Source organism: Nyctereutes procyonoides, unplaced genomic scaffold, assembly GCF_905146905.1.
Source record: "Nyctereutes procyonoides isolate TBG_1078 unplaced genomic scaffold, NYPRO_anot_genome, whole genome shotgun sequence".
In the NCBI taxonomy this organism is placed as follows: domain Eukaryota; kingdom Metazoa; phylum Chordata; class Mammalia; order Carnivora; family Canidae; genus Nyctereutes; species Nyctereutes procyonoides.
In genome coordinates this window covers 5,361,760-5,389,514 of record NW_026575052.1, presented here as the reverse complement: position 1 = coordinate 5,389,514, position 27,755 = coordinate 5,361,760, and the positions used below count along the sequence as shown (strand labels likewise).

Here is a 27,755-nt window from a genome sequence, read left to right as displayed (position 1 = left end):
GAGCCAATCTGTCCCTGTGTCCCTAACATCTAGAACTTTGCTAGGCACATACAGGTGGTCAGTGAGTTTGCTGAATAATAATACAGAACACACAGCACTTAGAGTGTGCCAGACACTGTTCTAAATAAACACTTAGGGGATGCCTGGGTGGCTCAGTGGTTTAGCGCCTGCCTTCGGCCCAGGGCGTGGTCCTCGAGTCCTGGGATCGAGTCCCATGTCAGACTCCCTGCATGGAGCCTGCTTCTCCCTCTGCCTCTCTCTCCCTCCCTCTCTCTCTCTCTCATGAGCAAATAAATAAAATCTAAAAAAAAAAATTAAATAAGCACTTACACGGGCTGACCCACTGAATCCCCTAATCACCCTGTGGTTGTTATTATGTAGTCTGTCTATGTGTCTATGTGTCTGTCTCATCTCCATTTTACAGCTGAGGGAACTGAAGCACAGAGAGGTTAAGTAACACGCCAAAAGTCACACCAAAACTCACTCTCTGGCCCTCACAGTGCCCCTGCCTGGAGGAAGGGACAATGACAGCTCTGCTCCGACAGGGCCCAAGTTCTCCAGGGCACCCCACCCCCACTGCTCCGCATCATTGGCTGGCACAGCCCAGGCCCAGTGATGGGCACAGGCTGAGGACCCCAACTAGTCCCTGGCATACTTCTGTCTCAGGCTGACTCTGGGTCTGCGTTTCTCATCAGGGGCCTGGACTTTCAGAAAGTGAGCCTGAGAGGCAAGCACGGATCTCTGCACTCCAGAGTGTGGCAAGGCTTTAGGTGCTTCCAACCTCACAAACACTGAAGGACTTTTCTGTTCCAGATACCATGCTGCGGCCTTCTACATAGGACTTTATTAAATCTTCAGTGCATCTGTCTGTCCTTTCACCTACCCATTCATCCATCTTTCCATCTACTTCTCTGCTCATCCATCCATCATCCATCCATCCCAGTATCCACCACTCATCCATCCATCTATCCAACCATCCATCCATCCACATATCCAACCATCCATCCATCCACATATCCAACCATCCATCCATCCAACCGTCCATCCATCCATCCATTCATCCATCCAACCATCATTCATCCCTCTAACAAGTCTACATTAAGTGTCTACCATGAACCACTCAATGTCCTTGATGTAAGCATCACCACTCCCATTGTAGACATGAGGAGAGGCCTCAGGGAAGTTACATAATACACCCTGGTGCTGGGCCTTTCCAAGTTCTTCTCTGGCAAGAACAATATTATCAAACCCTTGGATTCAGGTGTGGCCAAGCGTGCTGGCCAGAGCCAGAGTTTCCCTCTTTTCTTGGTTCTAGGTGATTCCAGGCAGGCCAGCTTGTGTTGGCTCATGGACAGCTCTCAGCTGACGGTGGCATCATCTCCTTGGGGCTGAGTGGGAATAGCCTGGGAGGGTAGAGCTGGATCAGAGCAAACGTGCCCCACTGCTGAGATTCCTCTCACATGGTACTTCACACTCCCCTGCCTTCACTCCAGCCATAGATCTCTGGATGCCCCACTGGCCTTTGTCCCTGCTGTGCCCCCCTGTGACTGGAAAGCCTTCCTCCTAATTCGTTGGCCATTTCCCACCAAGCATGGTCTCTGATAAACCATCCGAGCCCCTCACCCCCCTGCACCTCTGTCAGCCAGGCCCGGTAGATGCTTGTGGACTCCTGGGCTATGAGTGCCTCCCATAGCTCGAGAAGTGTGTCTCACTGCAGCCGGAATTCTTAGCCACTCTCCCAGGCCTGGCGCATCACTGGCCTCTGTGTAAGTGTGCGGAGGGACAGGATGGTGGAGAGATGGCCTCAGACCACCCCAGCTGGGTCCTGGCTCTGCTACAAGTCATTCTCTGTGTGGCCTCAGGCAAGGCACTTGACTTCTCTGGTCTCCCGTTTCCTCATCTGCAAAGCGGGGCTCATGAGGGGGTGACCCTCACAGGCTTATTGTGAGGCTTCAACGAGCTCCTGTACACAGAAGCCGGGGCAGAGGGCCCAGCCCACAGCAGCGCTCATACACACTCAATAAACGTTAGCACCGTTACTACTATTAATGAGGCACGAATCATCTCTACACATGAAGGATGACCTGCTAGCCTCCAGGGAATGAGTCAAATCTCTAGAGCTGGAATGTGGTGAGAGCAGCCAGGCTGGTCTGGAGGGGGGGAGGAGGAGGAGGAGGAGGAGAAGAGAGAGGAGGCGGAGGAGGAGGAGGGGGAGGTGGGGGAGGAGAGGAGGGGGAGGAGGGGGAGGAGGGGGAGGGCCCCGGCTGAGTACACAATGTCTTTGTTTAAAAAAAAAAAATTGAGGTACGTTCAGGAGAAGGCAGATGCATGAGAATAGGTTTATCAAGGTGGTTTTCAGCTCCACTGTAATTTAAAATAAATAAGTCAATTTAATGTTTACAGAGTGAGTTATGCCTTATTAGGGACACGGTGAGCTGAGGAAAGTTGGCCAAGGCGAAATTTGAGAAATTGGCCCCGGCCGTGGGAGTAATTATGGCCACGCGTTAGTGTGTAGTCCTGCCCGATGATATTTTCATTCTGTCTAATTTATTAGTTTATTAGCTTTATGGGGATTGTAGAAAGTTATACCACAACATGGGTCTAATTTGATCCGAGCCCAATTTTCACGTCTTCCCGAGATGGGCCGTAATAAGGCAAGAGACCCCTGCTTCAGAGCCGCTTCCAAGTTTTCCAGAAAGACTCAGGGCACAGTTCCAGGGCTCTGGGCACCAGGGGTGTGAATCAGGACACGACAGAGGACAGGGGTCCGCGCAGAGCGCAGACTGTCCAGTCTTCCAGGCCGGCACCTCTGCCTTCTAGTCACATGACCGCCAGCGCTCGGTGCAGCTCAGTCTCAGTGTTCCCACCTGTGAAATGGGAGCAATAAAGATCCCTCCCCCATCAGTGGTAATGGAGAGCCCTGCGGAAGCAGGGCCTGGGTGGCGTCGGTCACCACTGTCTCCTGAGGGCCCAGCACCATGCCCGGCTCATCACTGGCATTCAGTAAAGGGTGCGGGGTGAATGTGTCAGAGGCCGACTGCTGTGTAAGGTGCGTAGCCCTTAATCGTCACCCGCTTCTACTTCCTGTGCCCTGGGCCAGTTCCAAGAGCTTTATGAACCCATTTAAGCCTCAAGAGCATTCTATGAGCTAGGTACTGTTATCGTCAGTCCCAGTTTAGAAAGGGGGGAAACTGAGGCCCCGCCTAGAGTCCCATAGCCAGTGTGGCGGAGCTGGGATTCAGACACCAGAAGCCTAGCGCAAGGGGACCCTATCATGTCATCTCCTGTCCCAAAGGTGTCTTATATTTGGCTTGATTATGCCCAACAAAGATCCAGTTCCATGATACCCCAAACCCTTTCATTTGGAGCCCGAAACCCGCATGAGCTGGCCACCTCTTCCCTCTCCAGCTGCAATGCCTTCTGCTTCCTCTGCCCCATTGGCCTCCTCCTCCCCAGACGCCCCCCTTCTCTGCCCAGGTGGTCTCCATGCCGGCCCCACACAGCACCCAGTGGGTCTGCTCCATTCAACAGATGCCTTTGAGAGGCTCAGCCCACCAGGCCAGCCCAGGACGGTGGGAGCATGAGAATGGATGGCAGGGCTTCTTGCTCTCAAGGAGTCCACGCCAAGTTCCTGAGCACCTACCGTGCACCAGACCCCGGAGGGGGAACCGGTGCAGAAAAGAGGAAGGGGCTGGTCCTTGCATCCTACACATGGTCAAAGGGCCCTCGCAGATGTGGTTGAGGATCCCGAGATGGGGAGACTCTCCTGGACTATGAAATCACAAGAGTCCCCAGCAGAGAGGGACAGGAGGGGCAGGCTCGGGAAAGAAGAGGTGGTAACAAAGGCACAGGTTGGTGCAATGCCACTGCTGCAGGGGGCTACAAACCCAGGCTGTGGACACTTGCAGTCGCCTCAAGAGGCAAAGAAACAGGCTCTTTCCTGGAGCTTCCAGAAGGAACTCAGTCCTCCTGGCCTCTGATCTTAGCTCAGGGAGACCCATTTCAGACTTCTGACGTCTGGAATTGTAAAATGCGAACTTGTGGCATTTGAAGCCACTAGGTTTATGGTGAACGGTGGCGGAGGCGGTAAGACAGTAATACAGCAGCCACGTGGATGGAGTTAGTTGCTACTGTGCTAGAACCTGACCGGGCGAGATCTCATTTCATCTCCCAGCAGCCACTCTCCTCAGGCAAGCAGGTGCTCTCACTCCATTCTACAGACCCCGTTATTCACTTATTTAACAAGGACTTATTGATTGCCCAGGCAACCTTCCAGGTGCTGGGGATGGAGCAGGAGAGCAAGAGAGGGGAGGAACGGTGATTTCTGGAGGGCAGAGGGACACCATAAACAAGCCTACTTGTACGTATGGATCACATAACACCAGGAAGCTACATAGACATATTCTATGGGGGAGGGGGGAGGCAGAGTAATGATAGTGATGCGTTGCTGTTTTAGACAAAGTGGTTATGGAAGGCCTCTCCGCAGAGGTGACATCTGAGCAGAGACAGGGACGGACCGGAGGAGGAAGACTTGTGGACATCTGGAACATTCCAGGCAAAGAAACTGCAGAAAGGTGAGGTACTTGTTCACCTGGGTTTGGAGACAAGGGAGGGCCTATTTAGCCTGGGTAGAGGTCTCAGGGCCGATTCCCAGGGGCAGAAATGTGTGAGTCTGTTCCGGAAGGATTGGTGGAAGAGGGCAGACAGGCGCAGGTGGTGGGTGGCAGAGAAGCACAGTGGGAGCTTTAAGAAATGGGATCACCCTTGTGGCTGGACCAAGGGTAGGAATGCATAGGTAGTGGGGGCATCTGGAACTTTCAGACCTTGCTGGCGGGGCTCTGAAAAGGGGAAAAGCACTTGGGGAAACAGGCAGTGTCGTAGGTTGAACTGTGTCCTTCCGAAAGATCTGCTGACATCCTAACTCTCGGTACCTGTGAATGAGACATCATTTGGGAATAGGATATTTTGTGGATGTAATGGAAGCAGAGGTCATCCTAGATTAGGTGGGTCCTAATGCAGTGTCTGGTGTCCTTATAAGAGGGAAGTTTGGTCACAGAGGCACAGACCCGGAGGGCAGATGCTACTGTGAGGACAGAGGTGGAGAATGGAGAGAGGCGCCCATAAGCCAAGGCCTCCCGGCCACCACCGGATGCTGGGAAGGGGCGAGGTATGACTTCCCCAGAGCTTTCAGAGGCAGCATGGCTCTGCTGACACCTTGGTTTCACACTTCAAGGCTCCAGACCTATGAACACATAAACTCCTGTTGTTTTAAGCCACGCAGCTTGTGATGGCAGCCTCGCAAATTAATACAGGCTGCCCCACTGAAGTCGGGCCTCAGCCTCCCCTACGCTCCTGCATCCCCTCTCCTAGGGATGCATCCGAGAGATACGAACACCCGCTCACGTTCAAGGCCACTTTACTACTCGTCATTGCTCAAAACTAGAAGCAACAGGGCAGCCCGGGTGGCTCAGCGGTTTGGCGCCGCCTTCGGTCCAGGGCCTGATCCTGGAGATTCAGGATCGAGTTCCACGTGGGGCCTCTCTCTCTCTCTGTGTGTGTGTGTGTGTCTCTCATGAATAAATAAATAAAATCTTAAAAAAAAACCAAAAAACAAACAACTAGAAGCTACAACCCCAACGTCCCCGCACAGGAGAACGGATAAAGAGACTGTAATTTCGCCACACAATGGAGTAGTTCACAGCGATGAAAAAGGATCATCCATGGGGATCCCTGGGTGGCTCAGCGGTTCAGCGCCTGCCTTTGGCCCAGGGCACGATCCTGGAGACCCGGGATCGAGTCCCACGTCGGGCTCCTGGCATGGAGCCTGCTTCTCCCTCCTCCTGTGTCTCTGCCTCTCTCTCTCTCTCTCTCTCTCTCTCTATGTCTATCATAAATAAATAAATATATCTCAAAAAAAAAAAAAAGGATCATCCACTGACACATGACCCGGCCCTGCAGACAGGTCTCCCAGACGTCAGGCCGGGCCAAAGGAGCCGGACACAGAAGGTGCAATCCTATGTGTGTGCAACACGAGCCCGGGAGAAGCTAGTCAGAGTTTGTTCAGAGGTTAGAATCGCGTTTCCCTCTTGGGGGAAGGACACCGTGTGGGATGCTGGGAATGTGTTACGTCCCCGCACGGCGGGCGGGCACTGGGCCATACGTGTGTGGTTCCCTGAGCCGGGCCCTCTACATTAAGCGCTGTATGTGTGCATGCTATATCTTCGTGTAAAAGGGAAATAAATAGATGGGGACCCCCAGGGCAGAGCCTCAGAAGTTGGACGGAGGCATCTGGAGTTGCTTCTGTTGGCCTCTGGGTGGCTGGGGATGGAGGGCCGCTGAGCAGAGGGTGAGGTGCAGGCAGCCATGGCCAGGGCTGGGGGCACTTAGCGGCATCAAAAGGAGATTTATGATGAGTCCAGGGTCCCCCATGGCCCATCAGTAGCCAGAGCAGCTGGCAGGGCCTGCGTGTGCCTCTCCCCACCCTGGATCTCATAGGCTGGCATCGCAGCCTGGGCAGGCGAGGGAGAAACAGAGCGCGGAGAGCTAATGGTGCAGAGACACAGCCCGGGCGCGCTCTCTCCCCTGCAGGCCTGTCCTTATCGGCTCTCTGCTGGGCCCCGCTCTGTGCTCATCAGCTCCGTCCCTCCCGGGGCGCCCTGGTGTGTACGCTCAGGCCTCTGCACCTGCACGCCGGCTGCCCTGGGGCCCTGCCCTCATCACTTGCCTCCTCTGCGGGCCTGTTGTTGGGCAGCCGGCTGGAGGCAGGGGATGGAACGTCACCCAGGGAAGGACTGAGCATCTTGTCATGGGAGGTATGATGTGAGACCAGGTACCATGGCCCGCAGCTCCCAAGGGGCAGCCCTGTGCCCCCTATTCTGGTCCGCTTAACCCCAGAGCCTGGCCCCTTCCTCCAGACTCCCCAGGTGCTTCGCTCACGCGGCACACAAACAAGTGAGTGAACTCACAGGCCAGCAGTGGAAGCGGTGCTGTGGTCTAGCCTGGCTGTGGGCTGCCTGGGTTCAAATCCTGGCTCTGCCCCTTGCCCTGTACTTAACCTGGGGCAAAACATTTAAGCTCTTGGGGCCCCAATTATCCTATCTGTGAAATGGGACAAGTGACATTTTCTCCATGGCAATGAATTTTTACCAGTGAAATACTCGGCCTTGGCACATAGGAGGACCCAGTGCTACTATAATTTTTGTATAATATGATTCGTGTTGTGGCTCCAAAGATGAAAGCAACAAAAGTCACAACTCTGCTTGGGAGGAGCCCTTGGGGGACCCCAGATCCATAGACAGAGCCTTTGTGGGCACCTCCTCCTCTTTCTCCAGGACTCACAATGGGGAGAAGCTGGGGCAGAGGCCAGGGTTCAATGACGGCAGAGGAATGGGAGCTCAGGGGTCACAGCAGAGAGAGGGGCCCCCTCCCCGGGCTGGTGGGCCCCTGACGCAGAGGCCAGACAGAGCTTAGCCACAGCTCCTCCAATGCAGCAGTGCAAATGTGAGGAGCCCTCGCTGCCAGGCACCGAGTGGGATCCTGAGCCCCCCAGCCTGAGCTCCAGCCATTCCCTGCTGTCCTGACCCAGCCTGATACCTGCTTAAAATTCTGGGTGTGCCCTGCGGGGGTCTTGGGTTTGGATTCGGGCCAGAGCCCAGTGTCCTGCCTCTTACCTCTCCTCTGGCTCAGCCACTCACGGGGTGTGACCCTGGGCAAGTCCCTTAACCTCTCCAAGCTTCATCCTCTCACCTACAGATGAGGACAGTAATAGTACCCTCGCACCGAGGATCTGCAAGTCAATGTGTGGGAACTGCTTACAACAGTAAGAGCTTGAAAAACACTGGCCTTGGCTTTACTGTTAGTCCTCAGATCTCAGGGCTCTGGCTGTATCATCACCCTCGTGGGGGAAGCAGAGGTCCAGGGAAATTAAATTAAAGTGCCTGAAAGCCCCTGGCAGGGTTGGCGAGTGGGGGGAGAGTTATGACTGGCTTTAGTCCCAGGGTCCCCACAAAATACTCAACATGCCCAGGAACATTAACTTGCCCAGGGAAGGGAAAAAGAACGACACAACCAAACAAATGCCCTGTCAAGGAAGGAAATATGTAATCAATTAACTGAGCCTCCCCAAGCCTCTCCAAATAATAATTAGGAGTGTCGGCCCAGCTCACAAGGAAATCACCATTGCAAGGACTTGCCGCTCCCCTGAGAATCCAAACGCAAGAACACAGACCCCATTGGGCACCGAGGCGGGTTCCCGGCACGTCTCAGAACTGCAGGCATCTCCCAGGCCCCAGCCCTGGCTGTGCACCGAGCGCCGTCACCCCGGGGACGGGGTCCACCACCGGTTCCCATCGGTAGCACAGAGGGGAAGTGGCAGACAGGGACAGAGCTGGGAGGGATGCCCACCGCCGAGGGCTCCCTCCCATTCGTGCCCTGGAAAAAGGACAGTGAGATTCAGAGAAGCCGAGTCACACGCAGCCTCCCTGCAGACTCACTAGACCGCTGGGCTCTTGTCTCAGTGCCAGGCCTGTGGTCTAATAAGCCGACCCTCTGACCAGGAGCTCATGTGTCTGTATAAGAAGTATTTGCTGGGGGATCCCTGGGTGGCTCAGTGGTTTAGCACCTGCCTTTGGCCCAGGGCACGATCCTGGAGTCCCGGGATCGAGTCCCACATCAGGCTCCTGGCATGGAGCCTGCTTCTCCCTCCTCCTGTGTCTCTGCCTCTCTCTCTCTCTCTCTCTCTCTCTCTCTCTCTCTCTCTATGTCTATCACGAATGAATAAATAAATAAATAAATCATTAAAAAAAAAAGAAGGATTTACTGGCCGCTAGCTATGGAGCTGCCTGGCATCGCCTGGACACTGTGGGAGCACAGGAGAGCTGGAAGGAGCAAGCCCTCACCCCCAGGGTTGCATGGGGGAGGCAAATGGGAAAACCTGGATCCAGATGCATAAATGAGGGAGTCTCACCAGACAGTAGTCAATGCCATGAAAAGCCAGTAGCCAACAACCAGGAACAAAGTGATAAGGGATTGGGGTGAGAGGGAATCCCTGCAGAGGGGGGTGTCGGGGAGGCATCTCCGCAGACATGACGTCTGATCTGAGACCTGGGATGGGGAAGAGCATACTTGGCAGAGGAAAAGCACGAGCAAAAGTCTGGAGGCGGGAATGAGCTTGGCCACAAGGCTGAAGGTCTCAGAGGGTGGCCAGGGAGCAAGAGGGGTGGGTGATGAGGCCGGCCAGGGGGTTGGGATCATCTGGGACCTTGTAGCCCTGAAGCTACAAGAAACTGGGATTCTCTCCCGTGGAGCTGGGAAGCCTTTGCAGGGCTTCAGGTAGCAGGTGCCATGATCTGAAAGCTCCCTCTGGCTGCCGGGTGCAGAAAGCACCTGGGCAGCGAGAGACCAGATGCACCGAGAAAGGACCCAAGTAAACAAAAAAAAAAAAAAAAAAAAAAAAGAAAGAAAAAAAGAAAGGACCCAAGCTGTTGGGAGCTGCAAAGAAGCCGCTAGCCCTTGACTGGACCCCTGGAAGCCTGGGCCCTGGCTCCTCCACTGCTCCTGGACTCTGTGACCTTGAGCAAATCACTCAAGGTCTCTGATTGGCTCTTTGCTTTTTCTAAAATGAGAAAGCCCTCCCTGCCCCGCAGCCTCGCGTGGTGTTGCTTCATCATCTCGGTTGTGGCCGGTGTCACTTGCAAATGGAGGTGACAGGTGCGTATTTTGTACAAAAGGCTGATGGCTTCCACCACCTTCCCATTTATCTCTCTCCAGGGCAAGTGGCAGGTGACTCCTTTTCCCTGACTGAGGCTTAGCTCTGCAACCACCCAGTGATCCGGCTGGGCACTGCCCCACCGTTCACTCATTGTCTCCTCCCCCCGGATTCATTCATTCATTCATTCATTCATTCATTCCATCCTCCATTCATCTGGTCACCCGCCATCACTGCACACTTGCGCGTGCTCAGCAATGCGCTCACGTCTCCTTGCCTGACTTTCCCGGGACCCTTAGGCTCACCAGACCTTCCATTCACCATCAATCCCAACCAACCCTCACCTCCTGGAACAAAATTACCTTCTGAGGCAAAGAAGGTTCTCCCAGAACTTGGGAACTTTATTAGGCTGCAATAATATATTAAAGAGGAGGCCTGAATCACCCGGAGCAAATTCTAATGTGAAGAAATACCACGGCGACAAATACTTTGTTCTGAACCGTTTACTAAATTAAGCCTTTCCTGGACATTCTTAGCCTTCAATTTTTTTTTAATACTCGCAATAAAGCAGTTGCATAATTAGTAATAAAGCTGACAGCCCAGTTACTGATTTTTTACTTAGAAGGAAAAAGATGTGTGTGTGTGTGTGTGCGTGTGTGTGTGTGTGTGTGTAGATAATTTCTAACAGCTCTGGTTTTCTGACTGCAGATACATAAATGATTTGTCTTCTCAGCAACTCTGTCCCACGGGCTGGGGTCCAGGGGAAGCCGCGCTGAGCTCCGTGGCACGGAAATGCTTCCCCAGGAGCCAGAAGGTGGGCCCTGGTTCTAGAGCTGACTTGGCTGTGTGACCTCAGGGAAGTCACCCACAGCCTCTGGGCCTTGGTTTTCTCATCTGGAGAATGAGGGGGTTGGTCTGGGTGATGCCGGAAGGTCTACTGGCAGGTGTATCCTGAGTCTGGGGGGGGGGGGGGGACGGTGCCTTTAAATGGCATCTGTGTGCGGGTGGCTCCTGAATCTGTCTGTTGATCTGTCCCTTACCCTGTGTTTCCATCGACCCACTTGGCGTCTTTGCTCGGGTGTCTCAGGGACACGTCTCACCTGGCGCAGGTCGAACTTGAGGATTCTGCACCTGCCCCAGCCCCAGCCAGTCCTTGCTGGGCTCCCGTCTCAGGTCTCAGGAGGGAGCATCCCCCGCCCCCCCGCCCCCCCCCTCCCAGCTACGTGCTCTGGCCATGGTCCTGATGGCCTCCAGCTGCTTCTCTCCCTGTGATGGCCTCACCCTCCAGTTCGTCAGCTCTGCTTCCAGACCCTTCTCCCACCCCACTGCTCCGGCCTGGCCAGCACACCCCTTACCTGCCCAGCTCCCCAGTGACAGGTGCGTCCTGCCTCCACTCCCGCATCCTCCGCAGTAGCTGAGGCCGATCTTCTCACAACCCCAAAATAGGAACAGGACCAACTCAACGACTCCTCATCCCTTCTAGGATACACCCCAAACTCTCTCTGATCGCCCAGAATGTGCTACAACAGTGGTTCTCAAACTTGCCTGCCGCCGGGAATCCCCTTGGGGAGCTTTGGCAAACTGAGGCCTGTGTCCCCGAGGTTCTGACGTCACCTGGGAGATGATCAGAAACACAGGCTCACAGGGTTCCCCGCCCCCACCCACAGAGTTTGAGCCAGCAATGCCTGTGTGCAGTCAAGTTCAAGAGGCCTGGTCCCCGAGATCCGGCCTCTGCAGACTTCCCACCTCTCCTCCCCCACACTCCTTGCAGGGCTCATCACTTGACAGCCACTTGGCTTCTCTCCGCCCTTCAATGACACATCAAGCTGGCTCCCAGCTCAGGCCCTAGCTTTCCGCCTCTGCCAGAATACTCATTCCCTGAGCTTTCCTTTGCGTGGTTGCTTCATCTTTCCTCCAGACCCCAGAGGGAACCTCCCCCGACCTCTCCCTGTGTCCCCCAGGCACAGCCTGGGGAATGTCGGCTCCAGGGGCACCGGGACCCTACCTCCCTTGTTCATCTCTGTTTCCTTTTTTTTTTAAGTTTTTTTTATTTTTTTTTATTTATTTATGATAATCACACACACACAGAGAGAGAGAGAGAGGCAGAGACACAGGAAGAGGGAGAAGCAGGCTCCATGCACCGGGAGCCCGACATGGGATTCGATCCCGGGTCTCCAGGATCGCACCCTGGGCCAAAGGCAGGCGCCAAACCGCTGCGCCACCCAGGGATCCCTCATCTCTGTTTCCTGATGTCCACAAACAAACACTTTTTAAATGGCAAATGAATAATTAGGGCCAGCCCTACCGGAAACATCACAGTGCACGGGACACATCATAAGAACTACCTCTCCCCCACGACCCGGGGCATTGTCTGACATGGGTCTGCAGTTCCTCGTGGCTGGCAGTGAAGACGCTGTCTCGGGAGGCCCTTGGTAGAAGGCAACTTGTTCCCCAGAGGAGGGGAGGGCTACCCGGGAGGCCCCCATTCCATCAGCTCGGGCCCCATTCACTGCGGAAATCGCCCAGGCCAGGAGCTTTCTGCGTGAGACAGGGGAGCTTTCCCAGCTCTTGGGCTCTTCCCCTCCCTGCCTCCCTGGGCCGAGCATAATCTCCACAAATAGGGTCTGAGATCTGCACTCTATAGGTCTGTCGTTAGGGTTTAAGCAAATGATGGATGGGAAGGAGTTTTGCTGACCGTTTGAAATAGTAATTCCACATTTGGGTAACCTGTCAGATCATTAATTTAACAAATCTCTGCTGACATTCTGTGCTGGGCACTGGTGCCCTCGAGATGCAGAAAGGAAGGTTCCCGTGCTTAAGGGATAAGACCTATCCTGGGTGATTGGGGGGAGGGGGCATAGGCCGGGGACCCCCCATTGCAATACCCCAGTGCATCACCAGAGGGCAGCAGACAGCTTTGCAAGCACTTCCCTTGGGGTGGGGGGAGACCTTTGAGAGGGGCCGTTCTGGGAGCCCCAGGGGCCCCCCCATGGGCAGAGGGGGTGGGCAAGGAGAGAATGGGGGCCGTGGGCGGGGGAGAGGCTGCTCAGTGGAAGCTGCCAACTCAACAGAGCACATCTCTGTCCCCTGCATCAAAGCCGTCCACTCGCTACCCCAAGACCCAACCATGGCGAGGTCCCTAACCCCTCACCTGCCCCAGTGTGGCCAGCGTGGAAAGAGGACCCACTAGAAGCTCCCGAGGCCCCTGGGCCTTGAAATCTGAGGTCCTTGCTGCTGGGGAGATTCTGGGGCCTCTGCGGGACTCCATCCCAAGAGATGTAAGCTATGTGCAGGGGGAGGGAAGCAGAGTGTGGTGTGTGTATGTGTGTGTGTGTGCATGTGTGTATGTGTGTGTGTTTGCGTGCATGGTACAGGAGGACGTGGGAAGTGCAAGACCGGAAGGGGACAGAAAGAAAAGAAGAGATTTGAAAAAAGAAAAATTCTTTCAGAAGGAACGACTGAATTCAGGGAACAAGGCAAGAGGGCCTACCTTTACCTGCAGGAAGTCAGGGCCCCAGGGAGACGTGAGCTCAGGACCAGTCTGTGGGAGTAGGCCCTGCTGGTCTGGGCGGCCGGGGGCCTGGGTGGGGGCAGTGGCGGCATTTGTGTGCGTGGAGAGCGGCCACCTGGCACGGGAGAGCAGAGGTGTGATGCACCGGGTGCTCCCGCCACATCCCTGCCAACGGAGTGCTTCTGCCCCAGGGAGGAAGCTGGGGTGGGGGTGGGGATGGAGGGGTGGGGGCAGGGGGTGCGTCCCGCTCAGGGCAGTGGGAACACGTCAGGTTAAACGGAACTCTCAGCCAGTCAATGGGGTTGATGCCGCCGGCCGAGGAGACGGGGGTGGCTCCTGGAGTCCCACTTCTAGGAGCTGGGATTGGGCACCACTTGGTCTCCTTGGCCAGGGCACCCAGGGGCCTACAACCCTCGGGCAGCAGCCAGTTTTAAAGTGGAGGCTGACTCTGGCAGCTTCCTACCCAGAGGCACCAAGCATCTTGGGCAACAGATACACCGTACGTGCGTGCGTGCATGCACAGGTGCATCCATCGTGAGTGTTGGGAAGGACACACAAGGTCACGTGCCCTCCCTGCTAAGTTACCTGGGTGTCTAGGGCCTGGCAGCGGTCCTGGAATGGGTGGGCACTCTGCTCCCAATGGCCCAGAGCCCCATTCTGGCTTGGTGTGTGAACCCAGGCTTCACCACGTGTCTACCGTGTGACCTTGGACAAGTGACTGCACCTCTCGGTTCTTCTGTGTCATCATCTATACAACAGGATTCGATGAGGTGTACTCCATGGGACGGTTGTTAGGGTGAAACCAGATGATGGGTCGGAAGAAAGTTCTGCTGGCTGCCTGAAATGGTCATTGCACATTTGGATAACCTGTCAGTCTACTGCTTCAACAAACCTTTGCTGAGGCCCTGGGCTTCCACCCTAGGCTCTGTGCCAGGCACTGAGACCTAGAGGGGAAGGAGGGTAGGTACCCCCGCTCCCCCAAATGCGTCCCCGCCGAGAGACGGGCTCAGGGCCTGACCCAGGCCAGTCTGGTAACTCCTCCTTCTCTGACTGGTGCTCTGGGGGCCAGAGGCCTGGGACTGGGTCCAGGGGGGCTTTGGCTCAGAAAGCACCCTGCCTTGGGGGAAATGCCGGGGGGGCTGCTCCTGGGCCCCCTTGTTCCAAGTCAAGGCCTCATTTTCTGAGAAGCTTAGACAGGGTCATGCATAGACCAGCTGTTCTCATTCCACCAGTAACTAACTTCCAGCTGGGCGTGGGGGGTGACCCAGGCTTGGAACTGGATGGGGCCTGGGAGATCACTGCCTGGTCAACTATTTTGTCGTCTTCAACCCAAATGAGTCTGGTCCCAGGGGCCTTAGGACAATCGTCTAGTTGCCAGCAGCAACTAGCATGATCTGTGTCTGTGGCTTCCCACTGAATTCTTAGGTCCCCTGGGCACGTTGCAGCAGGTGGAAGGTGTTGCACAGAGCGGATGCCCCCAGCAACTTTGTCTGGAAGACTTTTTAAAAGATTAATCCCCCAGGCTCCGCTCCAGACCCCTTAAATCAAATTCCATCTTGGTGGACTCAGGAACTGATGTTTTAAAGCAACTTCCAAGGTGATACTAGTGCAGGTGGTCTGGGGACTGGCCTGTGGTGTGGCCAGGCCGAGGGAGGCTTGTTGCTCAGGCACCCTGCAGCCCAGGCTCTGAGAGCGGAAATCGCCCCCGTAGCTGGGAGAACTGCAGTCCTCGCTCCTAAAATAATCCCCTAGTTTTTAGATGGGGACCCTTGGGGTGTTCAAGTCAGATGTGACCAAGAGGTATAATCTCTCTCTTTTTTTTTTAAAGATCTATTTATTTTATTTGAGATAGAACGCAACAGAGTGAGTGAGAGAGCATGAGCAGGGAGGAGAGGGAGAAGCAGGCTCCCCACCGAGCAGGGAGCCCGATGCGGGGCTCCATCCCAGGACACTGGGATCATGACCTGAGCCAAAGGCAGACGCTCCACTGATGGAGCCACCCAGGCGCCCTAAGAGGCATAATCTGTTCTGAATAAACTTCAGAAAAGGGTTCAAGGTTGTCCTCACAATGTCATTCTGGTTCTTTCATCGTCCTGGAGGCTCAGTGGGTGCGAGAGAGGCGGGGGTTTCCGGCCGGTCATGAACTGAGGGTAACCTGGCACAAGCCCGGCACATTCCAGCTACTCGGCGTGTGTTTGCCGAGGGGTCAGATGAGTGAACAAATGAACGGCCGTTTCTGTGCAAGCAGCAGGTGCTCTGCATATTTCGGAGGAAAAGGATGCACGGCTCACGATGACATGCAGAAGGACAAGGAAACCGTGGACCTCAGACTCAAAGCCCCCGGGGCCAGATGGCCCTTTGCTTTGTACCAGGACCAGAGAAGAAGTTTGCCCTGGACCTTCACAGGTGAGTCTGCAGAAGGGCCTAGGTGACCTTTCAGAGGGAAGCAAGCCCCTCTGCTCCTTGGACCAAACAGTCAATGTGTCTATTTAAAAACCGGCACAAGGGCGCCTGGGTGGCTCAGTCGGTTAAGCACCCGGCTCTTAATTTTGGCTTAGGTGGTGATCTCCGGGTCCTGGGATGGAGCCCGGCGTCGGGCTCCGTGCTCATCGGGGAGTCCGCTTGAGGATTCTCCCTCTCCCTCTGCCCCTTCCCTCTCTCTCTCTCTCTCTCTCTCCAATAAATAAATAAATCTTAAAAAAAAAAAAAGAATAAACCGTAGCATAACAGTCCATCCAACAGATTCCAGGGAGCCTCCACTTGGCAACCTCTGTCTGCCCGCGTGGAGTGGTCCGCACTCCTGGCCGCGCCTCCCGCCCTCCGGGCCTCTGTCCACGCGGTGCCCTCCGCCTAGCCCGTCCGCTCCCCACTCCGCCTTGTCTGAAACCCACGTACGCGCCCAGGGCCACTTCGAACGCCACCTCCTCTGTGATTTCCCGGGTCTCTCCAGCTCCGATTCCTCACTGCATTACACCCGAGTCTCTGCTACGACAGCTATCACTTTATTACTCGAATTGTTAGCTATTTATCTCCATGTTTTATCTCCCCTTTCTCTCCCTTCCTTCCACAAATATTTATTGTTCGTCTCTAAATGCCGAGCAGGGTCTGGGGGGTTACTGAGATGGAAGAGATGGAACGGAGCCTTGGAGGAGCTTCTGGGCACTAGGGCATGGGGGGAGGGGCAGGCTGTAAGCTCGGAGGAGGAGGAGGAGGAGGAGGAGGAGGAGGAGGAGGTGGGGGAGGAGGAGGAGGAAGAGGAGGGGGAGGAAGAGGGGGAGGAGGAGGGGGAGGAGGAGGAGGGGGGAGGGGAGGGGGAGGAAGAGGGGGAGGAGGAGGGGGAGGAGGAGGAAGGGAGGAGGAGGAGGGGGAGGAGGAGGAGGGGGAGGAAGGGGGGAGGAGGAGGGGGAGGAGGAGGAAGGGAGGAGGAGGAGGGGGAGGAGGAGGAGGAGGGGGGAGGAGGGGGAGGAAGAGGGGGAGAAGGAGGGGGAGAAGGAGGGGGAGGAGGAGGAAGGGAGGAGGAGGAGGGGGAGGAGGAGGAGGGGGAGGAGGAGGGGGAGGAGAGGGGGAGGAGGAGGAGGAGGAGGAGGGGGAGGAGGAGGGGGAGGAGGAGGAGGAGGAGGAGGGGGAGGAGGAGGGGGAGGAGGAGGGGGCCAGGGCTGCATCCTGACCACCTCGGAGCGCTGTGCCCCAGCCCTGTGCCTCGGATGCAGCAACTGTTCCATATGCGCTGTGGAGCGAATATGAGAGCGAGCTGCATCTCGAAGTAATAAAGGAAGTGGCATTTCTTTCCGTGTCCTCTTTCCTCCAGGCTCTTCCTTCATTCACTTGATTTCTCCCGCGTCTCCCTCTCCTGATAAATATGAATTAGGGAGGTGTAACTGTGTACTCCCGCTCTCCATGAAGCCCCCCAGCTCCTCCACCCACCCAGCTGTTCTCTACCTCCTGCTTGCGGCTCCTGGGGATGGGCACGGAAATCAGAGCGGGGTGGGGGGGCGGAGGGAGGGAGAGAGAGAGAGAGAGAGGCGGTGGCTCTTCCGGCACCCCTTTGCCTCCTGGTGCCTCTGCCAGCCCTATACTGTGGTCCAGCGCCCTCTCCCACCTTGCTTAGACTTGGAAGGTAAGTCCTGGGGCCTATGGGGAGACCACTCTCCCCCTCCCAGTTGAATCTGGGGAAGCTTTGTCCTCCTTCCCTGGCGCCTCCAATCCACCCTCCACGTGGTAGCCAGAGTGAGCTTCGCAAGACCCACGTCGCATCAGACCATGACCTCCAGCAGCTTCCAGGACACGCAGAATAAATGCCGGCCTGCTCCCTAAACTCTGGCCACGCGGGCCCTCTGGTAGCCCTTAGGTCACGTCCAGCTTCCTTACCTCAGGACCTTTGCACTTGCTGTGCCCTCCACCTGGAATGCCCTCCCTACCCCAACCCTGCCAGGATAACTTCCTGTTATCCTATAGATTGCGCTGAGATGTCACCTCCTATAAGAAAACTCACCGCCCCGCTCACCACCCTCCCACCACCTACTGCATTATTCTTGTCATCCTCTGTCACGTAACCTTATTCCTTCACACACTCATCACCGACTGTCAATATTTTTCCTTATTCTTTTAAACATATTTTTATAGTCTGTCTCTCCTCACCCCCTACGCTGCAAGCCTCACAAGAGCGGGTCTGATTATGTCTTCCTCTCCATTTTATCCCCAGCACTGTCCCTGACATACAGCAATTGCTCAATTCCTTTGTGATGAATGAAGGATGAAAACGTCGGAGAAGGCTCGGGGTGGGGGGGGTGGGGGTGGCGAACTGCTCCCTCCTCCGTGTCTCCAGCAGCAGGGAGGCTGTGATGGGAGAACTCCATAGCTTCCGCCACTAACTCATCGGCCCGCAAGCATCTACACCTTGTCCTCAATGCTGTGGGGTGGGGGTGGGGGTGCTGGGCCGGGGGGGCCGGGGAGACCACGGTGAAGGCCTCAGGCCCAGTCCCCGTCCATGGGCTTTGAGTCTAGAGCGGGAGGGGCAGACCTTGAACACCTAGTGTCAGGGCAGTGAGGATGTGGAGGGGATGAACCCTGGGGTACGTGACCCAGTCTCGGCAGTAACGACTGGCTTCCTGGAGGAGGCGGCGTGCAAGCTGAACCTGGATGGATGAGTAGGGCCTTGGCAAAGGGAGGTGGGCAAGGCATGGGAAAGGCACGTACCCCCTTGAGTTTAGACTTCCCTCGCTGCCAAATTAGGGCCAGTGAAGGCTGCTTGGTGCTCCTCAGGACATCCTGGGCACACGGAATGGGACGAGGGACGGCAGAGGACTTTGGAACATGGATGGGCACACTCTGCAGAGATTAATGGGTATGTCCACACAGTAACCTTCCCCTCTGTGGGGGACCCCATCTGTTTGCTCCACCTGTTCTTGGCCTGGTGCAACAGGTGTGGGGGTGCCGAGCTGGAACAGGTGTGGGGGGGTTAAGGCGGAACAGGTACGGGGGGGTCGAGGAGGAACAGGTACGGGGGGCTGAGGAGGAACAGGTGTGGGGGGGCCAAGGTGGAACAGGTGCGGGGGGCTGAGGTGGAACAGGTACGGGGGTCGAGGAGGAACAGGTGTGTGGGGGCCCAGGTGGAACAGGTGTGGGGGGCTGAGGTGGAACAGGTACGGGGGTCGAGGAGGAACAGGTATGGGGGTGCCGAGGTGGAACAGGTGCGGGGGGCCGAGGTGGAACAGGTACTGGGGGGGTTGAGGGGGAACAGTTGCAGGAGGGCGGAGGCACAGGCATGAGGGGGGAGAGGAGGAGGATGGCGGATGGCGATGTGCAGGCCAGGGGGCAGGACTGTCACCCAGATCATGCCTCCCCTACTCAAGGGGACCCCAGGGAAGCAGAACCTAGGACAAGGATTCAGGAGCCAGTGGCTGGCTGATTTGTGAGGCGTCCCAGGAAGCTGGGAAGGGAGTGAGGAATAGTGGGGAGGAAGAAGCCAATAGGGATGCATCACAGAGGTTACTCTGGGGGAGCCTCTCAGCCTCCGTCCTGCTGGGGAGCTCAAGGAGACAGTGACCACCCATCTGAGTAGTCCCACCCAAGGGCCGGGGGGGCTGGGAGAGCACCCAACATCTCCATCCACAGGGCTGCTCTGGGAACGCCCACCCTCTGGGGATGCTCCCTGCCCCCCACCCCGCCCCGTGAACAAACTGAGTGGGGCTCTGGTGGCCCCAGAAGCCCGCGGAGGGGTGGAGGATGCTGCAGGTGGGTGCAGGGCAGGCCTCTGCCACATGGCCCTCCTCCTTACCATCGTGGCCTCCTCCCATCCCTCAGGCCTTGGCCAACCATGTGGGGCGCCCCAGCACGGTGGTCCTACCCTGGCATTGCACCCCGCTCTCCCCCCCTTACACAGTTGCCACAATTCACACCTCTGTGGAATGGGTACTGATAAATTTACGTATGCCTCCCTTGCCTTGTTGACTGTCTTCTCCCCATGAGAGTTCAATGCCGGGTCTTTTTTGTTCCCCGCTGGATCCACCATGCCAGGCTTCTAGTAGGTGCTCAATTAAACATCCTCTGAGGGAATAAATGGCTGTCAACTCCAACCCGGGAGGCTCACTCTACAGACCTTTGATAGATGGGGCCTGGGGGGGGGGGCACTGGGAAGGGGTGGCGACTTGCCCAAGGTCATGAACTGGGGTGGCACACGTGCACCCCACCCCCAGGACGCAGAAGCCCTGTCATGCCGCCCGCGGCCCACCCCTCCGGGAACCCCACCAGCGGGAGGAGATGCCCTGGGAGTCCCTGGAGCTCCTTTCAGCTGCCTGCGAATTGCTCTCTGCCAATTCTCAGTGATCTCAGCCTCCTTCTCCCCCTGACTTTCCCCAGCTGAAGAGGAAGCGGCCCAGACAGCTGTGGAGCTGGGACTCTCTCTAGTTGAGATGCATTAATTTGTAAATATCTTCATTTATATGTAAATGCGGAGTCCCGCGCCCCGCCGCCAGCCCTAATGGGGCCCTGCAGCCTGGAAACGCAGCCTCCTTGGCTAGGAGGCTCTCCGGGATCCGATTAGATGCCTTCCCTCCTTCCCTTCCTCCCGCCCGTGGCCTCCTGGGGCTTCTCTGCCCCCGTGCGCCGGGCCTGGGACATCAGCCCTGGAGCAGAGGCCAGGGAAGGAAGGAGCACCGGCCACAGGTCAGCACTGCCATGTGACCTTGGGCGAGTCTCCCGTCGGTCTGGGCCTCAGTTTCCTCAGCTGTAAAATGAGCAGGGCCGCATGGTGGAGGCTCCGGGGGAGGGGGCGTGGGGTCTGCTGCCCTCTGTGTCATTCCAGCAGCGAGCCCTTGGGGCAAGTCCCTCAACCTTGCTCAACTTTGACCCTGCCTGTACAGGGAGGCTCGAGCCAACAGTGACACCTGTGAGCATTTACAGGGATGTTCATGAGGATTCGAAGAGCCAGAGGACACACAGGGGGCCATTATGGGATCTGGATAAAGGTGAGGAGAGCTTTGTTTTGTTTTGTTTTGTTTGTTTTACGGTGGAAGAAGGGGGGGTTTTCCTGGGCAAGGACAGCAAGCATGCACAGCTCAGCGCCTGTGGCAGCACTTTAATACGGATTAAGCAGTGAGCTGCTCGCTATTGTCATTCCCTTCTGGAGATCGTGCCACTCGGGCACAGAGTTTCCAAGCCTGGGTGACACTAACACAAGGGGGCAGAGGGGCCAGGATTGGAACTCAGGCCAAGGGCAGAAATCTCACTTAAATCCCACCATGATGGTGTGAAGCTGATCCTATTAAGTCTGCTTAATTGGAAGAAGGAGGAGAAGGAGAAGGTGATGGAGGAGGAGGAGAAAGAAGAGAAGGAGAAAGAGGAGGAGGAGGAGAAGGAGAAGAAGAAGACAACGACGACAGAGAGGTTAAGGACGACAGAGAGGTTAAGGCCCTCGTCCAAGGTCACCCAGTGGGAAGTGGCTGAGCTGGTTCTGCACCAGGTCTTCTGGTACGGGCTCGGGCTCGGGCTTGGGTGCTCCAGTGAACACAAGAGGGTGGGGGTCAGGGCTCTGCTGGTGGTCTTGGGCCTCCTTCCTGGCTTAGGGTGCTGGTGGGGGGGGGATGATGGGATAGGCTGGGGGGGCGCTTCTCAGAGACTATGGTAACCATGTGGGGGTGGGTGGCAGCAGCGGGTTTCTGGGAAGCAGGGTAGTGATCTGAGTGCTCACTTCTGCAGAACCATCGGTGGCTCCCAGGACGATTATTTTCTTCTCCAAAATGAGTTTTTCATCTTGATTGTAACGGGCTTGTCTTAGGTGTGCTTTAATATTTTAAGGAGCCCCAGATCCTTTTTGGAAGCAGGTACAGGGGAAAGCATAGGCATGAATGAAGGCATCTGTGCAGCCATTTGCTCGCCTCTTCCGCGTCCCCTCGCGCCCACATGCTCACCAGATTCCCCCAGCAAGGCCTGGTGCTGAGCTCCTGGCACAAAGCCCAGAGAGGAGGGGCACCCAGAAAGGTCGTCCAGGGGAGCACAGTCACCTTCCATCCTACAAAGCGTGCAGGGTAGGATCACCTGCCAGGTTCCTGGGTGAGCCCCGTGCAACCTTCCCATCTCATTTCCTAATTTTTTTTAAAGGTTTTTATTTATTTATTCACAAGAGACACAGAAAGGCGGAGACACCAGCAGAGGGAGAAGCAGGCGATGCAGGACTCAACCCGGGATCACGCCCTGAGCTGAATGCAGACCCTCAACCACTGAGCCACCCCGGCACCCCTCATTTCCTAATTTTACCCATAGGGAAACCGAGGCCCAAAGGGCCGAAGAGCATACCCAAGGCCACCTAGTCAGTGTGCAAATTTCACTGTGCACCTACTACGTGCCAGGCCTCCAGACTGCTGCTTTCTGCCTGGAAACCAGGCAAAGCATTTGGTGTGTAGCATGGAAAAAATGCACATACATGTGTCTGAGCACATGCGTGTGTGCAAGACTGTGCCTGGCCAAAGGCTGTGTGAAGCTACTTTCATTAATGCAGTGAGACTCCCCCCAGCTCATGGGGGGGTAGGCCCTGGGGGCCCAGCAGCATCTGGCTTTGGGGGACAGTCGTTCTGCTAGGGTGCAGGGGAGTGTAAAGAAGGAAAGCCACAGGAAGGCCTGCTCGGGCGGGCCCTGAAGATTGATGAGGAGTTTGTGGGGGGCACCTCAGGGAGGGGGGCACGGCAAGCGCACACAGGGCCGGGGCCCTTCAGAGAGGACACAAGTAGGGTGCGGGGCCGTGGCACCCTCACACCTAGAACATGGCAGGGCATGGACTGGGATCTGCCACCTTGAAGTTTTCTAGAAAAAGGCTAGAAGTGGAAAATATGAAGTATCTCCATCCCCAAGGGTGCTTCCCTCTTGTCCTGCTGCCCCTCCTGTCTTGGGGTCCTGTTGTTCAGGGTCTGTTTTCCTGGCTGGGGCGGGGGGCTCTGGGGGACAGAGGAGCGTGTTGTGTGGGCTTCGAAGCCAGGCAGGACTGGCTCTCGTCCCCAGCTCCGTCCCTCCTGGCGGCAGGACTTTGGGCACACTGCTCACCCTCTCTGGACCTCAGAGTCCCCACCTGGAAAGTGGGTTTGGAAGACCCACCGTGCAAGGACTGGTGGAGGAGTGGGCTGGGGAGGCCGCTGCGGAGGGTCTGCTGCCTGCGGCGGGCGTGCGACTTGACCCCTCCCTGCCCTTCTTTGTGTGTGTGGGGCGCCCCTCGAAGCACGGGGTGCCCTTCTGCAGCACCGCCCCCGCCCTGCCTTCCAAGCCCGTGGAGGGTGGCCCGGGGACCCCCAGGCATCGCAGGGCAGGCGGGAACGGGCCGGGGAAGTGGCCGCGGCCGCCGGCGCCTCACCTCACGGTGGACTGATAGACCAGGTCCTCTCTCTTGCGGTAGTTCTCCATGTGCGAGTAGTTGGTGGAGAACATGGCATCGAAGGTAAAGATCTTCTGCTTGATGGTCCCGCCGTCCGTCACCTACAACAGAGCACAGAGGCAGCTACAGGGGGGCGCTCAGCCGCCCAACACCCCGGTGCCCTGGGAGAGGCCTCTAGGGGACATGTCACTGCCATCACCAGAGCCCTCCCGGGTCATCCCCGCTGCACTGAGGTGTAAACCGAGGCTCTGGAGTGACTCCCCGAGGTCCTGGGCCAGGAAGGGGCAGAGCTGGCTCTTCTCTCTGGCAGGAATTTCTGGCAAATTCTGTCAGGGGTAGGTAGGCATGGGATGGCAGGGGAGCCCAGGCAGGCAGAGGCAGGGTAGTCCCAGGGGGCTTCCTCGGGGAAGCGAGGTCTAAGTTGCCTTCTGGCAAAGGGTGGGAGTGCTCCGTAGGCGGAGACAGCAGGAGCAAAGGCCCTGTGGTGGGAAAGAACAAGTATGTGTGGGGAAAGAAGCCGGCGTTCAGAGTTCCGCGGGGGCAGAAAGGAAATGGTGAGAAAGCAGGGGCGCCAGAGCCTGGAGGGCCTGGTCGGCAACGCAGCTCAACGGTCCCTGAAGGCAACGTGGTGGAAGGTCACCTTGGATGGTATTTCTAAGCTCCTTCAGGCCCTAGGGCGAGGCCCGTCTGGGCGCAGCAGGTCCTCCAGGAGCCTGGGGAGCACCCAGCCTACAGACCTGGGGGTGGAGGGAAGGGGACAGCCCTGGGGACAGGCCAGCAGGGAGGCCCAGAGAAGTCAGGACCTGGGGAGGTGACAATAGGGCCTCTGCAGGAAGACAAAGGCCGCGGGTGCCGGCTCTTCTCGGCTGATTGGGCGTCGGACCCCAGCGTCCCGCGCTCCCCGCCGCCCGCCGCCTCCCCTCGCCCGCGCTGCCTCCAGCTAATGAAAGTGTTACTCCACAAAGCAGCAAGGTATGTGTTGTCACTGTTTCAATTATTTATCTGTTTACTCGGCTGCAGTTTTCCCTACAGTTTTCCGCCTGCGTCAGCAACTCTATTATAGACCGGAGCTTGCAGCCTCTCGCTGCTCAGCTGGGCTCCGCGCTAACAGCCTGCGACCGGGGAGGCCTCATGCCTGGGCCTGGAGAAGTGGAATTAACTCCCCGCGGCTCTGCCTGGCGGAGGCAGGGGGCCGGCTGGGAGGGCGGCGGCCGGGGGGCTTCCTCGGAGGGGCTGGGGGTGGGGGGGGATGCGGAAAGCTGCTTGGATCTGCAGCCTTCCCGAGACGACCACAGGCCTGGGAGCGGCTGGGCCCCTCCGGGCACCTCTGGACCCAAGCTAACTGGCACCACATCTGTCTGGCCTACGTGGCGTTGACGCTGGTTTAGGGGACACGGGCTCAGTGCAGTGCAGCTAGCATATATCGAGTGCCAGCTGTATACCAGGCACGGCCCATGTCAGTATGTGTCACCACCACCCCCGGCCTCAACCCCCACCATGATCTGCAAGCTCATAAGGAGTAAGGAGGCCCTTGAGAGTCCCAGGGGTTGGGGGGCGGCCCAGGGAGCCCCACAGGCTGGGTTAGAGTGGTGATAATCTCCAGGACCCCGATGGGGGGGATCAGCGGTGGGACTCCCCACTGCACGGTTTCTCCTTACTCCTCGCCAAGCTCACGTCCCTCTGACTCCCCTGGGTTGATCTCCAGCTCACTCTCTTCACTTGTTTTTCCCTGTGTGGCTGTGTGCTCTCAGCAGCACCGGCTTCCCGGCGTGGGGGGGGGGACCCCGACACTGGGGCACGAGGGAGGAAAAGGAGCAAAGCAGGGCCCTCAGCAGTGGTGGCGGGAGGGATGGTTTGACCCACTCCCTGGGCCGGTCGGCAAGGAGTGGAGCCATCCTGGGGTGTCACAGCCTTGGTGGGACGGCGGCTCGGTCCAGGCATCTAGTGACAGAGCAGGGACGCCATAACCATTCTACGATGCACAGGATGACCCCGAGAATGATCTGGCCCCAGATGAGAAATGCGCCATCGCTTTGTGCAGACCTACAGTACCCCCGGGGAAGCAAGTGGAATGGACCACAGCTTGTCCACTTTGCAGATGAAGAAACCGTGGCTTGGAGGGGAGATTCAGCTGAGGGCACACGCGGGGGCTCCTGGTGTGGCTCTGGCTCCCGTGGTGGGGCCGCCCCCCACCCGCTGGTTTGGGCCCCCAGGGGCTGAGACGGACAGAGCAGGTGCAGCTGCTCTCAGCGCCCCTTCTCCTCCATCCCTCCAGCTGGGGGAGCCCTGCGGAGGCTTGAAGAATTTTCTCCCCAAGTCATAAAAGTGGAAGGTGTCCTGCCCTGTGACTTGTGGCCTTGCCTCCTTCAGGTACTGCTTTTTTATCTCCTCCTAAAATACGGCAGCCCTTATCGTCCCAATCTCAAATTTCACTCCATTTTTTTTTATTATACAAAGGAGGAAAAAAAAATCTGTCAGTAAAACTGTCTCCTCAAATTTATTCACCGGGACGGAGGATTTTATTACTAGGAAAATACACCTGCACCCCACACGTCCACACATACCCACACACCCCAGATAAAGCACTGAAGAATGATCTCAGCCGTAAATCACTGTTTTGGGGCCGAGGCACAGGGGAGTTTCAAGGACGCACCTAGTTTTCCTTTGGTTTTATTTACATCTTTTTCCTGGGGCTGCGTCTGGGGCCTCCCTGTCAGCTTCGAAGTAAATCACTCCTTCCCCTTAAAGTGGCCTCCGGCAGCCCAAGACAGGTGCTTCTGTCCCCAGCTGTGACAGCCCTGCAGCTGGCTCGACGCCCTCCCTCCCTCGGCCTCAGGGAAGGCCCGGCCTTGGAACACACCCTCAGGTCCCAGGCCAATGGGCCAGTGGCTATTTGCAAGGAGGTTATTCTGTGGTTCTTGGTGGTGGCAGCACCAGATGGGACTGGGTTGGGGACAGGGGTTATCACAGGCTGTGGGACAGCAGGCATGGTGAGGGACACCGTCTCTCTAATTCTAGAAACACTGCTGCAGGCCTCAGACCTGCAGAGGCTCCAGACCCCTGGGGAGAGGAAGAACCAAGTTTCAGACACGCGGTTGCAGCCGATCCGGAGCCAGCTCACTCACAGCCTGCTGGGGAGGCATGGCCCACAGGTCACTGAGACCAGAGCCTGGGAAAGCACGGCTGTAGCGACAGATATTTGCCAAGTGCGATCTGATGCCCATGGAGGAGCCAAGGATTCTTTTGGGGGGAGGGGTGGTCACAGAAGGCCTCCAGGTGGAGGTGGGCCCCTCTCAGAGGGCTTAGTCCCAGGCCGGTGCTCCCCGCCTCTGGGAGACTCTCGAGCAAGCCCCAAGACTGATGTCATCCACCCTCAGTAGAATTCTTGATTCTGTTACTAACTCTGTGCACGTCACATCTCCAAGCCTCCACTTCCTCGTCTGTAAAATGGGATAATGCGGTACCTCTGAACCTCTCGAGAGGATTAAATGAGATGAGGTTTGTAACAGCACCCGATGTGTGGTAGGCGCTCAGCACAGACAGCTATTTCTATGCATATTAACATGTTTTCTCGGCCATCCCTTCTTCTGGGGCCCTTGCCACCCTCCAGGACTGGGGCTGGGGAGCAGAATGATTCTTACTGGAAAGTCCGAGGATGCAGAATGTCCATAAATGAAAGAAGGGGGCCCACCTGGCGAGCAAGGACTGGAGGGCTGGTGGGGGAGTGGGAGCAGAGACCGGCGGTGGGGGGCCTGGGGTCTGGCTAGCAGTCATTAGAGCAGCCCAGGGAGGGAGCTGCAGGATGCTCTGGGCCAGTTCCTGGAAGCAGGCTGGTCCCAGGGGCTCTAAGATGCTCCCCTGGTGCCATAGTGGCCTGAGACCATGGGGTCGCGGCAGGCAGAGGACAGCAAGGCTGCCAGGAGCGGCTGAGATGCCGTCCTGGAAAGCCGGGGCCCAAGGTGTGGGGTCTCCCTCTCAGACGGAGTTCATTGACTCATGCAACAGATTTCTACGGACTCCATAAATAGGTCCTTGAATGTGAGCTACTCCTCGAACATAAACTCTACGAGGGCAAGGTCTTTATCTGTCCTGTTCATTGCTCGGTCCGCAGAGCCTGGCACATGGATCTCACTCAATATTTGTTGAATGAAAGAATGAATAAATGAATGAGTGAATAAATGAATGGAGTTGGGTCCTTACCACGTGCCGGGCACTGGGATACCATGAAGAGCTAGGAAGACACTTCTGCTCCAGGACAGCCCACTGCGTCCACACCACGACCTGACTGCGGCTCCCCGGGAGGAGCGGCCTGGTCCAGCCGGGAGGGCGCCTCGACCATCCCCGCAGCCACCATCCGGGAGGGATCGGCAGGCACCTGAGCCGCAGTTTCTCCAAGCTCCACCACTACAGGAAGGCATCCCCATTGTGCAAAGGGCACACCGGGGCCAGAGAGAGGACGCTGCGCACGCGCTTGTGCCAAAGAATCCAAGTCCTAACCGGCATGTGCCTGGCTTGACGGTGTACACGGTGTCCGTTATGTTGTCCGGGTTCTCAGGGCCACGCGCTATAGGAATCGCCTCCCAGCGCCTGGCATGGGGCCTGGCACACAGTGTGTGCCCAACAGGACCTGCCCGGGAGACCTGTGCATCTTGCAGATAAAGATACCAAGGCCGAGAGAG

At 57.0% G+C, this 27,755-nt stretch overlaps 1 protein-coding gene across 1 annotated transcript in view; it reads right to left on the bottom strand.

Annotated features, from left to right (window-relative positions):
* Nucleotides 1-27,755, bottom strand: part of IGSF21 (immunoglobin superfamily member 21) — a 239,281-nt gene that overhangs the window by 54,545 nt on the left and 156,981 nt on the right. The window contains exon 3 of the mRNA XM_055331438.1: nucleotides 23,056-23,177. Within this exon, the coding sequence (XP_055187413.1) occupies nucleotides 23,056-23,177 (122 nt within the window). The remainder of the gene's footprint in view (nucleotides 1-23,055; nucleotides 23,178-27,755) is intronic.